Here is a 17,963-nt window from a genome sequence, read left to right on the forward strand (position 1 = left end):
TCCTGATTCAATTTAGTAGATCATATGTATCTAGAGATTTAAGACAGAAACTTTTGACAAACTGGTAAACTGTTTTCTTAAAGAAACTTCCTCCAGTACCAGAGATCTTGAATAGCCTCCAGATCAATCATCCAGAAACATTTCTTCACATAATTGAAGAACTTGGCTTCCATTTTGGGAAGAGAAGGACCCTTTTGTATTTTCTTTCATTTTTGTTTTTATGCTTTGGCAGAAGTGGGTCTTTGGTTTTTCAGGAGTTTTTCCCTGTGTTCTGGAGGATTCTTGACTTCTTAATCTTGGTGATGGTGTGTTTGTATCTTCCCTGTTCTTGTGTCATTGTTGTGCATTTTTAGCTGGAGAGTCACAGAGAGATTTCCTCACTAGAGCTTTTGTTTCGTTTTCTTATCAACAAAATCATCATCTTTAGCAGCAACAAGTTTCACTGCTTTCTGTTGAACCTTGCTACTGCTTCTAGGGTCCAACTGCTTTCCAGATTCCTGAAGAGCTTGACATCCTTCTGTGCTTCTGACCTGGGATCTTCCTCCACAGTGTGCACAGACCAGGAACCACCCTTCCTATCAAGACCATACATGGTATAATTTTCAAGTCCCCAAGGGAAATTATTTACTGCACAGACATTTTTCAAAACTGCCACCATTGCCTTACTGGGACTGCCTTCATAATCCATTGCCTCTGTTTCAGCAAGGCGCAGTTCATCCTTTGCACCACCCATCAAAAGACCATTCTTAAAAATTACTTGTGTTCATTTTCATCATTATCCACCTGAAAGTGATCATCTTTATCAGCCTCTATTTCTCAACAAAAAAGGTAATTCTGGAGCTCCAGGGCTTGTATCTGTATTGACTGAACCTCTCATTGTGGGGTATTGAATGCAAATGAATCTTAGTCATTAAGAGGAAGAGTTTGAAAGGTTAGAAGAAATGGGATAGAGGAGAGTGAGGTTGGGAGAAAATATAGACATGGGAAGAAAGCAGATAGCAAAAGAGGCAGGGAAAAGAGGAGAAGAAGTGGGTAGAAGGAACTCATATAACCTCCAGCAAGCTCTGCTTCCCCTACAGAAACTGGGCATTCACAGTGAATTTAGTTTTCTAATATCTGCATTTCTAATTTTTAGCATTTTATTACTAAGTCATTCTGTTTTGCATTATCTGCTAAACATGCCTTTGACAACATTTTTCTTCATTGAATTTCAACAGATGATCCTCAGTCCTCCAATGGTAAGTTTGGGGCATGCCCACACCACAGGGGAAGAGGCATACTTGCACATGCCTGGCTACATCTTGTCTGTTTCTCTGAGATTTATTCTCAACAGAATGTCTCCAGTATATTCCACTAGCTATTTTCTTTTGCTACTTATGCTGCTAGTAGAAGCTTGGAAGACTGTGGGTCATGAGTGTTAGCAAGTACTGGTTGGGGGCTGGGATTGTAGCTCAGTAGTACAGCACTTGCCTTGCATGTGTGAGGTACTGGGTTTGATCCTCAGCACCACATAAATAAATAAAACAAAAGTTTTGCGTTCATCTAAACTAAAAATAAAATAAAAAATAACTGGTTGGAAACCAAGAAGAGAGATTGGGGCTCCAGGCTGGGCACACATAAGTGGATACCTCTTCTAAAGAATGGGGAAAGGGTGTGGTTTGGCTGTAGAGGGTCCCTGGAATCTGATAATCAGCTCATAGGGCCCCAGCCTAGGACACCAGACTAGGTTTTGTGCTCCTGTGTGGCAGCTCCCCTCTGCTGCCATGTTCCTGCACCTACTCCATGATGACCTCCCTGAACACCAAGACCATGATGAATTTGGCCTGTGATCTCTGATGCCTCCTTTTTCTCTCTATTGGAAATACTGACTGTTCAGCTAGGTTTTAAGTTTCAGGAGGACAGATACCATCTTGTATTTTTTGTACCCAGAACTTGGTAGAGGTCACTGAAAGCGCTTTCAGATTAATTCTCCTGTAATACAGTGCCTGTGAGGGGTCCTTGATAGCATGAGAGCATCCTACAACCTCAGCTAAAGGTGACACCAAAATAAGGATCTAGGAGGTTGAGGGGGTCTAGGATGAAGACTCCTCCCTCTGCCAGCCTGGCCTTTCAGAGGGAGTCTGGGAGTCACAGAAGGATGGGAACTAATGGTCCTCTTCTCCCTGTCCTGAACCTCACTTCCATGTTTCTCTCACAGGTACTCACTCTCTTTGCTTTGACTTCACTGTCAAATCTCAGTCCAGACCTGGAGAGTCCTGGTGTGAAGTGCAGGGCTCAGTGGATAATACCTCTTTACTTTATTATGATTGTGAGAGAAATAAGATCAAACTTTTTGGTCACCTGGGAAAGAAGGTGAATGCCACCAAAACATGGGAACAATCGACTGAAATGATGAGAGAACTGGGGCAAGATCTCAGGATACTCCTGCTTGACATGAACTTTGAAAAAAATCAGACCATGGGTAAGTATGGAATGGGGTGAAGAGCCAGAGAGAGCAGGAGAGAGAAAGGGGTGGACTGCACATATGGAGGAGGCTCTGGATGTATTTGTGTAAAAGAGCTGGACATTGGCCCAGCCTTAGAGGGATGTGGGGCTTAATGTGCAAGAAAGGGCAAATCTGGGAGAAAAGAATACAGGCCTCTAAATGTGCAGAGAAAAGCTCAACTTATTGGGAGGTGATGGATCTATCAAGAGTGGGAGATGATGGTTTTGTTGTGTATTGCAGGTCCTCTCACCCTGCAGGCCAAGATGTCTTGTCAGCTTGAAGGAAAAAATCACATTGGTTCATCCTGGAATTTCAGCATTGATGGACAGCCATCTCTCTACTTAAATGTGATGCACATGGACTGGACAGTGATTAATCCTAGAGCCAGAGGGATCAAGGAGAAGTGGGAGAATGACAAAGAACTGACAGAACGTTTAAAGAAGGTCTCCATGGGAGATTGCAGTCAGTGGCTCGGGGAATTCTCAGAGCACTTGGAGGAAATGCCAGGTAGGGAGCTGAGTTGCCATGATATAACTCAGCAGAGTGGGAAAGATGTGAGAGTTCTCTTTAAAGGTCTGATGACTTCCCTGTGGGTGTGAGCATGTGCATATAATGGAAAATTTGATGGGTTGAATGACTGATTTCTTCATTGGCTTCTTGACTGGTCAGTAAGTGATAGCCATGTGGATTTGTCACCAGCCTCCTTTCTCATCTCACCTCCCAAGGTCTCTTCTTTACAGGAGCCCCATTGTCCATTAATCAATGATCCAGTCATTAATGGTTGGCCAACTAGTTTCCAGGTCTATATACATTTCTGTAAACTTCCAGGCCTTCTCTTGTTACAGTTATCCCTCAACAAATTGGATGGACATTTGTTGTCCTTTCAGTAGTAATGTGATCTACATAAGGACATGGCACAACCTCTGTTCATCTCTGTACCCCCAGGACCTGGTAGAATAATTATCCCATAATGAGTCAGTACATATGAGTTGCATGCACTGTATGGGGAAAACGGGTGCTGAAGAATAGATATTTTTAATTTTGACAGGGATTTTGCTCCTTTGTTTGTTTTAGCACCAACATCAACAGTCCCAGTTACCAGCGGGTCTCCACGTACCTCATCTGTTACAGTGACCAGCTTAGGGATCATCATTGTCTTAATTGTAGTCCTCAGTCATCATCATCTTCATGCCCATCAAGTTGTATAGGAAATCAACAGACACCATGAAAGGTGAGGAACAGGCTGTCCTCTGGCCTTTGGGTGGTGCTGTCTCAGTCTGGTAGGGCCTTGGGACAGGTGTCCCACCAGTTTCACCCAAGCCCCTGGCCACTGATATCTCTCCACAGAAATGATGCCCTTCCTTAGCCTTGAGCACTGCCCACTCCACAGTAGTGCTGGAATGACTGCTGCTGAGTAGAGGAGGCCACTGTAGGTAGCACAGCAGTGCAGTGAGAGGGGGGACACACAGGAGTCTCCTCCTGAGTTGGGGCAGTGCCTGAGATCTGGAGAATCTGGGTGGGTGTTGTAAGACTGGAAAAACACCGCACCACACGACACAGATTACCAAAGAGGTTTCCACTTTATTACAAAAGGCTGTGTGTTTATACAGGTCTAAGGAGAGGTCGCAGTGCTGAGGTAGATAACAGGTCGCCCGTTTATTTGCAAGCTCTTCCATATGTCAGTTCCGGAGCCCAAGAAGTTAATTCTAAGTGGGGCTAAAGGTTCACACTAGCAGGGTTTGAACATTGGCACCGGCGGGAACGTTTCGCTCCAGTGAAAGAAACAAAGAAGAGAAGGAGGGTCGTCAGATGCTGTGCTGGGGTTTTTCTCTGGAACGCTGCTGCCGTTATATGTTTACCCAACATTCATCCCTTTTTGTTTTCTTAGGAATTAGGGCGTCGTTAGTTAGATCCGGCTGCTTCCTGCTATGTGGGGGCGGTGTGGGGCCTAGAAAGGAATGTTTGCGGGGGGTGGGGGGGGTGGGGGGGCAGGTCTGGGGATATCATGGCAACCAGAAATAAAACCCAGCGACTATAGACAGCTACTCCGTAGGGGTGAAGTCTATGAAAGTTCCCTGAAACCACAAGCCGTCGATGGCATCAAACCAGTCCTGGATGGAGGAGATTGTTGGTATCAGCCATTGGTCCTGTAACAGAGACTCTAGGAAATACTGGAAGCGTTGCCTTGACATGGTGTCACCAGCACCTAAAGAAAATCAGAGCGAACAAAAACAGGATGAAGATAAAAATTAAAGCAAATGTCAGTTTTTGGCAGAATTTCCATGTCGGGGGACTGACAGAGAAAAGGCCAAGGGCCATGAGGAGGCATAAAAAGACATAAAGGCTTAAAAATCCAGGATGGCATATTAAGAGGTTCTCTGGGCTCATTGTCTCCCGCTGTCCGATGTTTGTTGCATTCCATCGCGCTTGGTAGTGAGCTTCAGCAATGAGTGAGCTGTTCTCTTGAAGATGTTGGGGACTCATCGGTCATCAGAGGCTGGTAGTACCTAAGCAGAGGCTGGTTGAAAGTTTGGTTAGAGATCTTCCATAATTGGCCCTGTAGGAGGTGAAGCAGACAGGGCAGGAACAGACACATCAGGAAAAGAAGACATATGGGCCTTAAAAGAGACAACAGCCATGATTGGAAGTGGGCTAAAAAGAAGGTGGCAAATGGGTTTTGGTTTGGTGGGTTTTTCAAAGAGGTAGCCAGGTCGGTGAGCTTAACTACATTAGTTTCCACAAGGCCTGATTCATTGATGTAGTAACAGCATTCTTCCCTCAAGAAAAGACAGGTTCCACCTTTTTTGGCTGTAAGTCTATAGCTCATAGATTTTGAAGAATAACTTGAGCCAAGGATGTGACTTGCCTTTGTAAAGATTCTGCCGTAGAAGTGAGCGTTTGTTCAAGTTTAGAACTTAAGTCCTGTACAGCCCATAGGGAGTGTCCTAGAGCTCCACCAGAAATTCCGGCTCCCACCGCAGATACAGCCAGTGAGAGACCCACCAGAATTGGAAGGGAAGCAGCCCACTTATTCTGCACTGGGGGAGACAAGAGGGCCTGCACTTCAGCTGGGGTATAGAGAGTCACTTGTGGGACAAGCGTCACCAGTATACATGGGGTAGAGGTGTTGGTGAATAAGATAGTGATGAGAGAACCATTACACCAGAAGAATGAGCCAGGTGGTGCATAGAGGGTGAAGTTAAAGGTGATGTTAGAGTGGCAAAACTTTGGGAGACACCCAAGCCCAGGAGGCAGCGCTGGGGAATCACAGTATTTTTAGACTCCTCGGGCTCCCATAATGGAGTGTCGGGTGAAAAGGTTCGGGGAGAACGGCGGGCAGATGGAGTGGAGAAATTTGAGAGATCAGAAGCCGAGAAATTCAAGGGAACCGCTGCAAGCAAAGGTCGAATCAGAGAGGCGCATAACTAGCAATCAGTTGGTGTGATGGATGGGAGGGTTAGACTTAAGAAGGTTACAGTTTCAGTAAGTAGTTGTAGCCATGAATACTGTGGTGGACTCCCGACATTAGGCTCATATGGATCCTGTATGGAGTCTAACAACTGCTATTCAGAATGCTTTATGTCAGTATGCCGTAGTCTGGCTGGGCACAAAGTCACAAGCCATTCACAGCCTTGTAGATTCAAACAGCAATTCTTTATTCCCGAACTCACACCGGCCCTCTACAAACACGTTCTGGGGAAATCCACATTCTGGCCAAATTCTACACTTTCACTGGGCTCTGTCTCCCAAAAATACTCTCTGGCATGCCTGAAGCAGCAGGATACACCCTATTCCCAGCAGGGTACACCTTAAACCTGGAACGGCCCTAAACCCTGATCGCCCTAAACCCGGATCCACCCTGGTCCTTGAGCAAGGTCACCTTACATGCAGTATCGCTGCAAATGACCAAGGCAAGCCCATTTCCACAATGGAGAGTCCTTCTAAGCAACATGGGGTATGCTGACAAGGAAATTGCCATGCTGACAAGGAAATTGCCATGCATCATACCTACTTGGCTACTGGCTCTCAGCATCAGTAGAGATTATAGCTACTGAGGGCTGGGAAGGTTGAAGCTCTCGGGAGATGGAGATGGAGCCACAGGGGATGGGAGAGGATATGTCACAGTAGAAGGAAGCATTTACCCTAGAAGTCCAGCGTGGATGGTTAGGGTCAGTGACAGCCAATTGATAGCCCCCCCCCCCAGATCAATCTGAAATTTCCAATGCAGGAATCCCCAATGCATGCATGTGGGTTATGAACATTACATGACCAGTAGGGGCATCCCCCATAGGTTTCAGGCCACCATTTGCAGTAATCCTCTGTCTGATCATATAAAAAACAAAGGTAAGGCCTAATGGCTATTTTTAAAAGTTCAGAATTCTGGGAGGAGAGGGAAAGGAAGATAGATGCATTACATCCCATAGGGGCGCAATCAACCGAAGAAACTAGGCAAGTGTAATGAGGACATATGTCTCGTTACATATGCCTTAGACATATGTCTCTGTGACTTTGAATCTCCAAGTATCATGTTGGAGTATGGGCAGTTACATGAGACAGGCGAAGCTTTAGAGGATAGTTAGGATGTGGAGAGCAGGAGTAAAGGGGAGGTCTAGGAGGTGACTCCTAAGGCTCCTCTGGGGTAGTCTTGTCATCAGCAGGTGGGGTGGCCTCCTGGTGATATGGCTTCAACAGGATTCCTCAGTTTGATCTGCTATGAAGCATAGCATTGCTGAACATAAGTGGGATGAGGTGGCCCAGTTGAATCCAGTAACATTAAGGGCCCGATTACAGTCAGTGAAAGGCCAATCGCCTTGGCCCATAGACTGAGAGCGGATGGTGCCATCCTGTTGCCATGTCGCTTGGATGTAGAGGCGCCATCTGTGGGTTGGAATAGAAGCTTGAGAAAGATTAATGATTAGTAATAGGAGAGGGTTGGCGAGAAACTTTGAGTTTGGTGGGCCCCAGCATGGTGGAAATATGACTGTATGGGGTCCTGTCCAGCAAGGTTTCACCGACTGAGAATGTAGCTCTCAAAGTAAGACTGCATCACCTGGTTGAAGAGGGTCCAAGTTAATTCCCAATTGTGCTGGAACAGAAGTAACAGATGGTGCAGGAGGACACCAGTGTGCGTGTTCTCTTAGGAGTTTGTATAGAAGCATGAGATAGGGTAGGTGGGACACAAGGGGAGGAGGAGTGACAGGAAAGTTTTAGTTGATTAAGAAAGGCATCCATAGAACAGCTCAAAGGGGCTAAGGCCTGAGGGGGCTCTAGGAGTTGCCCGAATTTAGGTGAAGGCCAATGGCAAAAGATTGGGCCAGGACAGTCTGGGTTCAAGCAAGTTTAGTGAGATGATCCTTGAGAATGCCATTAGGGCTCTCAACCTTACCCAAGGATTGGGGTCAGTGGGGGATGTGGAGCCTCCAAGTGCTGTTAAGGCCTTTGGAAACTAGTTAAACAATCAGAGAAGTGAAGGCTGGACCGTTGTCTGACTGGATGGAGGCCGGAAGTTCAAATGTAGGAATGATCTGCTCAATGAGGATGGAGGCGACAGTGTCAGCAGTTTCCGATCGTGTCAGCAGTTTTCCTGGAGGTAGGGAAGGCATCTATCCAACTGTAAGAGAGTGCTATCCCCAAATTACAAACAGTTAAATCCTGTGTCAAGGCCTGACCAAAGTGGTAGGGACTGTCCCTGAAGCCTTGGGGTAGGCCTGTCCATGTCAGCTGTTGAAACCTAAAGAATGTAAGGTCTTCCCATGTGAAGGCAAAGAGGTAATAAAAGTCAGGATGCAAAGGCACTGTAAAAAAAGCCGTCTTTAAGGTCCAGGACAGTAAAGTGAATGGTCAAAGGGGGATATGAGAAAGAAAAGTATGAGGGTTGGAAACCGAGTGGATGGGAATAACTGCCTCATTAATTAGGCAGAGTTCCTGGACTAAGTGATAGGCTCCGGAGGGTTTGGTCACCGGCAGTATGGGGGTGTTGCAGGGGGAGTCAGCAGGAATAAGGAGTCCCTGGGCGAGCAACCAGTCTATAATGGCTTTAAGTTCCTCCCTATGGGTTTTGGAGATAGGAAATTTGGAACACAAGGAAGTTTAGTTTGGTGTTTCAGCTGGGTATGGACTGGCTTGTGGTGGGAGGCAATAACCAGCATGGAGATGTCTCAGACCTAGGGATCAGGGGGCAATGGCACAGTAGGTACTGTCAGGTCATTAGAGAGGGTAAGAATTAAAGGCCAAAGGAGATGGGTGATACTATTCTTGGGGTGTAATTGGAGGGTGGCTCCTAATAATTGGAGAACATCTCTGCCTAGGAGAGGAACTGACAGGATGGAATAACCAGAATAGTGAGTGAGTGGCTGTCCCTCCAGGGCACAGGCCAGCTTTATAGTTCTGTTTGGGGAGAAGGGTTTGTTATCAATCCCCATAACTAAGACCTGGGAAGGAAACAGAGGTGTAGAATGGGCAGGCAAGACAGAATAGGTAGCCCCCGTGTCCACAGGAAGGTTATAGACTTACCCACTGCCTAGAGCAGTACTCTGGGCTCAGAGAGGGCTGGGGGGGTCTTTGAATCTGGGCTTCTTCAGTCTTCTGCAAATCCCAAAAATTCAGGAGAGGGGACTGCCTGACTGGTCATACCCCCTGCGTAGAGGCGCCAAGGAAGGACCAGCCAGAGGCCGTCAATCTTCCAATGTCCTGTCTGCTTACAGGTAGGGCATGGCCTGGAAGGAGGCCGTGGGTTTGGGCATTGGCGATCCCAGTGACTTTCGCATCCATATTTGAGGCAAGCCTCTGGTAGAGAGGAAGGCTGGTTCCCCTCTGAAACTTGCTGGAGATGTAGGCCTCAGGGCTGCTGTTAAGGCCTGAGTTTGGGGTGTTACCTTCTTTTCTGCAAAGGAGCCTGCTTTAAAAGCCATTTTCACCAGATCTCAGATAGGGGTCTGAGAGTCCTCCTCAGCTCATTTGAGCTTTTTCAAATATCATGAGCCAATTGAGTAATGAAATGGGTTGCTAACACTGTAGCCCTGATGGGAGACAGAAGATCTAGCTTAATGTATTTGGTTAGGGCCTCTGTAAGGCGGTTGAGAAATAAGGATGCTTTTTCATCAGGGTTCTGGGTAATGTCCTTCAGTTTATCAAAGGTAACTACCTTATTAGAAACCACTTGCATGCAGTCCCAGTAAGGTTCAGTTATGGGATGTGCACTCGGACTACCCCTTCAGCACCAGCTACTTCCCTGAGAGGACAAAGGAACTGAGAGTTATCTGATAAAAGGGATCAGTGGGACACTGACAGGAGAAGAGAGGCATGAGTAGGGGGAGGGGAAGGGCTTATCAGTAGAAGAGGTGAGCAGAGTTGGGGGAGGGGGAGAGGCTCAGAGAGATCCCACCCATTGCAGCCAGGTGGGACCCATCCTGCCTGCCCCTTGGAACCGGGCAGCAAAGGGAGGGGCGCACAAAAGCTGCTGCTGTGCAAGGAAGGGGAAGGTGGAGCACCAGTGCTCCTGTCTGGTGGCCAGGCAGACTAGAAGTGCACAGGCTGGGGGGGGGGGGTGGGCAGCGGCAGCAGACAGGAAGAAAAGGGAGGGGAGGGGGATGTCTCTGTAGAAGCTAAGGGAAAGTGCACAGGCAGGGCCCTGCTGGGTAGGGGGGGGCGGCTGCAACAGGGAGAGGGATGCAGATGCTGTACCACTCGGAGGGAGAGCAGACTTGTAGAGCAGAGGGAAGGGCGCAGAGGGGAAGTTTGGGAACAGAGAGGCAGGAGGGGGGGCTGGGAACTCTTTCTGCCCTTTCAGGCTCCAGCAATAGTTAAAAGGTCCCTGAGGAAATTTGGATCTAAGGAGCCTTCTGGAGGCCAATGATTGTCATTATCTAGTGGATATGTGGGCCAATCTTGGGTAGAATCTGATAAGGATTTTGGGCTTGAGGTGGGGGGGGGGAGAGAGAGTAGCCAAATTCTTAAGGAGACACTTGAGTGGTGAGGCTTCCGGTATAGGCGAGGAGGCACCCATAGTTAGAGAGTGGAGGAAGGGACAGCAGAAGGAGAAAAATAATTAACCTGGGCCGTAGAGGCTTCCTGGAAGCATAGAGCAGATGGAGGATCACATGGGCATCCCCAAAGTGACCAGTCCACTGCGAGTAGGCACAGAGGACACAGCTCGGTCGTCACCAACGACAAAGTGCAGTCTGTGTGACCCTGTAAGGTTCAGGCCGAGGGCACCTGACGTCAGGAAAATTTTTCGACCTGAACGAGAGAAAGTCAAGAAAGGGAAGACAGAATGCAGCTCCGGGCTGAACACAGCTCTGGTGGGGGGAGGAAGAGACCAGGGAGCTTCTCTCGTGTAAACCTAGAAGCCTCATGCCCCAAAGGGAAGCGGGTCGCCAGAGGGTCCACTTCCAACAGGGAAGGTCTTAGTGGGGTGTATTCCCTCCTCCCTACCAGGCGTCAGGAGCATGCCTGCTCTGGTCCATCTCCTGCTGGGAGTCCAAAGGGAATTGGCAAGCCAGGGAGGGGGGGGGGGACGTACCTAGGCCTGATCAGTGGTGAGTGCAGGCAGCCTGCACCCAAAAAGACAGGTGTCCTTGGTGACAGCAGTGGCAGAGACAGGGTTCAGTTTGTGGAGCACACCTTCTCCTGGGTTTCCGGCACCACTATAAGACTGGAAAAACGCTGCACCACACGACACAGATTACCAAAGACGTTTCCACTTTATTACAAAAGGCTGTGTGTTTATACAGGTCTAAGGAGAGGTCGCAGGGCTGAGGTAGATAAAAGGTCACCTGTTTATTGGCAAGCTCTTCCATATGTCAGTTCCGGAACCCAAGAAGTTAATTCTAATTGGGGCTAAAGCTTCCCATCAGCAGGGTTTGAACATTGGCACCAGCAGGAACGTTTCACGCCAGTGAAAGAAACAAAGAAGAGAAGAAGGGTCATTAGACGCCATGCTGGGGTTTTTCTCTGGGATGCTGCTGCCATTATATGTTTACCCAACAGGTGTTGGCTCCAGATCTTTGACTGAAGAGTTATTTGCTCTCTGGGATAATATAACATAGGTTAATAATTTTCCTTAATGTTGTAGAAGCTGTTACATCATCTACTATGTCTTCTGTGGACCATGGGAAGGCAACATCATCAGACCAACCCTTGATGGCAAGAAGTGTCCTTTGATGACAGTCTCTACTCTGCCACTCTTTCCAATAAACTTTCCTCCATTTGAGTGTAATTGGAAAGCCTGTAGACATTTCCCTTATTTATAGAGGAAAATGGGTTTAAAGGATATTTATCTTGGTTTATGATGTTCATTTATGTACTCACACTTATTTTTATATATAATTAAGTTACTGATGGACAGAAACCACAAGTCAACTGTGCTAACTCACTAGATATTATGACACAAACGATTAAGGCTACAGACTGAAGTGACATGTGAATATCTTAACATGTCCTATGAAACCTGGAATATTAGGAAGGATAAAGTGTGACATATTTGTAGCTGGAACAGTTATATTGTAAAACTCATGGATGACTCACATAGATAGGATCTATGACTATCTTAGAACCAATTTTCATAGATAGGAGGAACACACCAGACACAAAAGAATCAATACTTTATGATTCAATTTATATACATTTTTAAAACCAACAGAACTTATCTTTAGTAATAGAAGTCAAAATATGGGGGCGGGAGGATTCAAGATGGCAGTTTAGAGGAAGGCTGCATTCCTAGTGTCTCCATGGCTTGGGATTCAAGCAGCAGGAATACTGCTTCTCTGAGCGGTGGGTAAAAGATGGATTTCACTAAAACTCAATATTGGACACTCACTGTGTCTGGGATACTCAGAACTTTGGGTATATAAAACAAAGAAGAAAGAGTACATTGGAGCCAAATTGATTGTGGCAGCAGCAGTAGCGGTACCCGGTTTAGCCCAGAGGGAGTGATAACACAGAAACACAATGGACAGATTTAGTACAGAAAAGCCAAAGTGTAGACAGCAGTGACTTGAACAAACCATAGGGGCAGGGGGGAGTATTTCAATACACCATGCATTTCAGAGCTCAGGCTACAGAATTTGATCACATAGGTTCTTATCCCAGAGTCCACTACTGCCAAGTCATTTAAGCTTCTTAGTTTCTAGTTTCCTCATCTTTAAAATGGGAATACTAATGGTACCTTGCCATCTGTTTTTCTGCAGATTGAGTTAAGTAACACCAGGACAGCCAGAAAAATATAAGCACAGATCAGTGCACTTTATTACTGACCCTTGACCTTGTCATATTCTCAGTATGAATAATCCACCCCACAACAAAACTGGGCTCTCTGCCATCTGACATTGTCCCACAGGCTGAGGAAAACCAGCAGTACATGTGCCATTCTCAGAAAGCCCCCGAAAGACATTGCTTCCTTCTGCGGTTAGCCTTTATTAGGGATTTTCCCTGATGCATCTCCTGGGATGGGGTTTCCTGTGTGCTGAAGAGAGTTGCCCCCAGTGAGTTCAGCAGATGTGACCCTTAGCGACCTTCATTGCAACCCAGAGGAACAAGGCATGTTCTGTCCGAGGAGGAATGGATCTGAAGCCCTGGAGGAGGGCAGGAGGCTCTTCCAGATATTCTTTCCCTAAGGGCTCTGCCTCAGCCTTGGGGATAAGGGCTGCTCCCCAGACACACCACCTATGACTCTTTAGAGCTCTTTCCCTCTCAGTAGATAATCACTGTTAGAGTCAATAATTCCTCATATTAAACATTGCCTCTATAAATTACTTTAGTTTTAGTTTCACAACTGGACCTAGACTGACACCACTGCTCTCCAAATCATTATTCTGTATTATTTTGGCATGGCCAGTGAGTAACTCACCACACAAATGCCCCTTCCCAATGCTTACTTCTCAGTCTTCTCTAAAACTACCAGTAAAGCTCACACTGTAGTCCCAGTGATTGGGTACGCTGAAGCAGAAGGATCACAAGTTCAAGACCAACCTCAGCAACTTTTTTTAAATGGCATCTCTTTTTTTCTTATAATGTTTTTGTTTTGTTTTAGTTATTTATTTTCAGTATTTTTATTTGTCTTTTTAATTATACAGGATAGTAGAAAGTATTCTGACATATATACATACATGGAGTACAACTTCCCATTGTTGGGGTTTTACATGATGTGGAGTTACACTGTTCATGTACTTATATATGAACATAGGAAAATTATGTCTGATTCATACTGTCTTTCCTTCTCCCACCCCCCTCTGTCTCCTCATTTACCTGTGTCTAATCCAGAGAACCTCCCCTTATTGTAAATCAGCCTCCCAACCTCAGCAACTTTGTGAAGCTAAGCAAGTTAGGAAGACTGTCTCAAAAATAAATTAATAATTTTCAAAGGACTGGCAGTATAGCTCAGTGGTAATGTGCCTTTGGATTTAGTTTCCAATATCCAAAATTTCTATTTCTTAATAAAAAGTAAAATCGTGTAAGTAGATATTACCTAATATTTTTCAAAAGATTAGTCTACCATTCATGTCAGTATGAAACACATGAGATCATCTGAACAGGTTAATGTTGTTGCCCCTGTACACCCAACACAGGAAGCCTATTTAAGAGCTGGAGGAGCACACTTGTTTCCTCTTGGAGTTCTCTCAATTGGTCTTGAAAAACTGGTTGAAGAATCTTTTACAAAAATGATATTTTCCAAGTCTCACAACAAGAAGACTCAGGTAGTCCTTCTAGAACTCTCCTCTAAACCAGCACTTCTCAACTACAGATGATTTTGTCCATCAAACATTTGGCACTTTCTGGAGGCAAATTAGGCTATTACAACTGGATAGAGGGTGTGAACTATCTGGCCCAAATGGCAATAATTATCAGGCTAAGAAATCTCTCAGAGTTTGGACTGGCCAGTGCCCATTGCCCATAACACATTACCACATGTCGCTCACATCCTGCTTGGGCGAGGAAGTGGGTACCCATCAGAGGGATGGACTGGCTGTGAAATAAAAGCTTTGAAATAAAGACAAAAGGCAAGAATTACATATTTTCAAAGCATGAGCATGACCTGTTTAGCTGATCAGAGGGGTCTGACTTCTAACAAAGAAAAAGCCCACGCTTGCTTTATTTATAGTGGTACAGAACAAAGGGGATAGATAGAGATTTCCTTGGGGCAGGAGGGCAGACAGGATGAGAGTGGAGACAAACAGGTTGTTTATCCTTGGCAGGTTATGCTCATCTCCAGTGGCTGTGTTTGAACAGGAGCTGTGAGCTAGGTCAGGATGCCAGCATGATCTGGGATAGCTCCAACTAGGGAATTTCACCCAGGAGTTCCTGGAAGACTGACTTCCCTGTCTTAATGGCTCCAACATTGTCCAGTTTGCATACAGTTCACACATGGCTCCTAACACATAACGCAGTTCCAACAGTGTCCAATCTTATTGTGTGAACATTCATCAAAGCCCAGGAATGGAACTTATTTGCACAGAAATTAGAATTCACTAGAATACTGAGGACTGTCATTATCCTGGCTCTCCCCAGGGGCACTCCTGTTACCAGGTCTATTCTCTTTCTCTAAGTCCAAGATTCACTCCTCTTGTCTGAACTCTAGAATTCTTGTCCAAAGTGAAGCAAGGCAGAAAATCATTCAGTGCTTGAAGCTGCCAAACGTGAATAGCAATACAAAAGGAGCACCCAGTCTGAAGCAAGGGATGGTGATCAGAAAAAAAATGAAAAGAACCAGACAGTAAAGTGATGGTTTATAACCAATTATTGTAATTCTGACGGTAAAATTGATTCACACTGATCACAGATTGTTTTAGTCAGCTTTTTCACTGCTATGACTCAAAGACCCAACCAGCACAACTGTAGAGGAGGAAAAATTTATTTAAGGGCTCACAATTTCCAAGGTCTTATTTCACAGAAGGCCAGCTCCATTCCTCGAGGCTCATGGCATAAGAGTGTGGCACAGGGAAGCAGCTCTCATGTTATCAGAAAGCAGAGCGAGGTCTCCACTTGCCAGAAACAAATATATACCCCATAGCCACACCCCACCTGCCTCCAGCAACCACTCAGTAATCCCATCAGGTATTAATTCGATGACTGGGCTAAGGCTATAATCCAATCATTTCTCCTCCAAACCCTCTTGCATTGTCTTACACATGAGCTTTGGGGGGATATCACATCTACACCATAACACAGACCATTTGAAAATTAATATATGGCCAGGTACAGTGGCACCTGTAATCCCAGCAGCTCAAGAGTTGAAGCAGGAGGATTGCAAATTCAAAGCCAGGCTCAGCAATTTAGTGAGGCACTAAGCAACTCAGTGAAACCCTGTGTCTAAAGGGCTGGAGATGTGGCTCAGTAGTTGAGTACCCCTGGGTTCAATCCCCAGTACCCCAAATAAACAAACAAACAAACTTACATGTATATTAACTACTCAAAGATAATTAGTATGGAAGGTGGTCAAATAGGAGTGCTTCAGCTTCATCCTGCCCCACTCATACAAATTCACCCAGCAAATTTCCAAAGACAAGAACATTACCCTGGGAGTGAGCCTAGACAACGTTTCTCAAGAAATGCAGGACTCAAAGGGTAAGTGAAACTGCTTTTCCCATGCTGCTCTTCCCCCAGCTGGAATGAAACCACACACATCCCCCTACACACAAGAGCTTTTACAGTGGAAAATGTGAGGTGGAGGTGGACATTCAGCTTCACTGATATTTTGGGGCCCTTCACAAAAGGCAGGCCCCTGTCTTGCCCCCCCTCAAAAATTGGGAGAACTTGCAGAACTGGATTAACTGTAGCAACTGTAAGCAAAAAAGGAGAGCCCACAGCAAAAGATGTGTATATCTATGCTTTGGCCCAGGGAACACTATAAAATTCTAATGTTTACTGGGCAGCTGTAGCAATCCTGGGCATACAGCTGCACTAATGGTCCAATAGCTGCAGCAGAGAGACCAATCCAGATAATCTGATGGGAATTCCTGAATAGGATGGCTCTTGGAAAACCTCACAGGACAAAGTTAACTAGGAATACTGAAATAAATATACATACCTCAAGAATCATATTGTACATAAAAACACATACAATGTTATCAACCATTTTTTAAAATGATAAAAATTAAAGGCTCAGCCAGTTAAAAATAAAAAAGAAAGCTGGGTGTGATGGTGTATGCCTGTAATCCCAGCAGCTCTGAAGTTGAGGAAGGAGGATTGCAAGTTCAAAGCCAGCCTCAGCAATTTAACAAGGTCCTAAGAAGACAATTTAGTGAGACTCTGTCTCTAAATAAAATATTAAAAGTGCTTGGGATGTGACTCAGAGGTTAAGCGACCCCTGGGTTCAATCCCTGCTACACGCCCCCAGTGTGTGTGTGTGTGTCATTCCTATATATGTATATATAATCACCACCCTCACATTTCACAAGCAAACAATTAAAATACAGCTTATAGTCTGCATAAAGTGTCTCCCCCATGCAAGTCTATATCCTCTGGTATTAGCCACACACTCAAGTGCTGAGAGCCATTGCCAAGTAGGAATGACGCATCGTAATCCTTGCCGGCGTACCCCATGTTCAATGGACTTGCCTTGGAAATTTGCTGTGACCTTGCTTGTGTGTTTGAGAAAGGTGACCCTGCTCAATGACCAGGGTGGATCCAGGATTAGGGTGTATCCTGCAGGAAGTATCCCCATCCTAGGGTTTAGGGCGTGACAATAGGAGTTTTAGGGAAGTTGGAGGTTGAAGATTATTCCTGCTGGGAGTAGGGTGTGCCTGCTGCCTGAGTTCCCGCTGAGTTCTCCTGGAGAGAAAGTATTTAGGACTTGAATTGTGCTGGAGATTGGGGATTGCCCCTGAACCTATGTGGAGGCGGTGTGAGATCCGGAATAAAGAATTGCTGTTTGAACCTACAAAGCTGTGTGGTGGCTCGTGATTCTGTGCCAAGCCGAGACATTAGCATTTGGCACTCAAGATAAAGTTTGATTAGATTTTTGTTATCCTCCCAGGATGTCTTAACACATGAGAATGTATCACCCCTCTCCCCAGAAATTGATGAATAATGTCACTTTTCTATTTAAAAAAATCGTTGTACCAGTTAGCACTCCTAGCATAGTAACAGTTCCACTTCCCTTTCCAAAGCTGGACCTTAACAATTACAAGTTTTTACAAAAAATTGCCCTCAATGAAATGATGCAGTTTTAAAGTGAATCAATTTGCACAGCAATTTATTCTAAGAAATTGTATAGAGGTTTGTACATGTATGGTTATTCCAAAGTTTGTTTTTTTTTTTTTTTTTGGTTAAAATAACTAACAGGAGACTTTCTTTATCTTCATCAACAGACAGCTAGTTACATATAAATCGTCAGTCATTCCATACATTGCCTTACAAAGTTAAAAAGAAAAGTACCTGTACAACGCGCTGGTCTGGGACTATCTTGAATATGTATTATTTTAAGATATAAACTGAGAATAGCTGAATGTATACGGGCTCATATTTGCTTTGAAAATAAGCA

The 17,963-nt window shown here is 45.4% G+C and overlaps 1 protein-coding gene and 1 long non-coding RNA gene across 3 annotated transcripts in view; one reads left to right on the forward strand and one right to left on the reverse strand.

Moving 5' to 3' along the window:
- LOC144366000 (uncharacterized) overlaps positions 1-17,963 on the reverse strand; it is a 133,139-nt gene that overhangs the window by 74,980 nt on the left and 40,196 nt on the right. The gene's annotated exons all lie outside the window — the stretch shown is intronic.
- LOC144365928 (UL16-binding protein 1-like) lies at positions 981-11,716 on the forward strand. The gene is made up of 5 exons (XM_078018637.1): positions 981-1,032; positions 2,198-2,461; positions 2,693-2,992; positions 3,560-3,716; positions 11,559-11,716. The coding sequence occupies exons 1-4, from the start codon at positions 981-983 to the stop codon at positions 3,691-3,693; spliced, it is 750 nt and encodes a 249-aa protein (XP_077874763.1). The 3' UTR covers positions 3,694-3,716; positions 11,559-11,716.

Source organism: Ictidomys tridecemlineatus, chromosome 8, assembly GCF_052094955.1.
Source record: "Ictidomys tridecemlineatus isolate mIctTri1 chromosome 8, mIctTri1.hap1, whole genome shotgun sequence".
Classification (NCBI taxonomy): domain Eukaryota; kingdom Metazoa; phylum Chordata; class Mammalia; order Rodentia; family Sciuridae; genus Ictidomys; species Ictidomys tridecemlineatus.

Excerpts from the sequence above, each read along its gene's own strand:
- LOC144365928 (XM_078018637.1), top strand. The coding sequence starts at position 981 with ATGGGAAGAAAGCAGATAGCAAAAGAGGCAGGGAAAAGAGGAGAAGAA. Across the intron at positions 2,462-2,692 it reads TGAAAAAAATCAGACCATGG|AGTGGGAGATGATGGTTTTG; the intron begins GTAAGTATGGAA and ends GGATCTATCAAG. Across the intron at positions 2,993-3,559 it reads GCACTTGGAGGAAATGCCAG|CACCAACATCAACAGTCCCA; the intron begins GTAGGGAGCTGA and ends TGTTTGTTTTAG.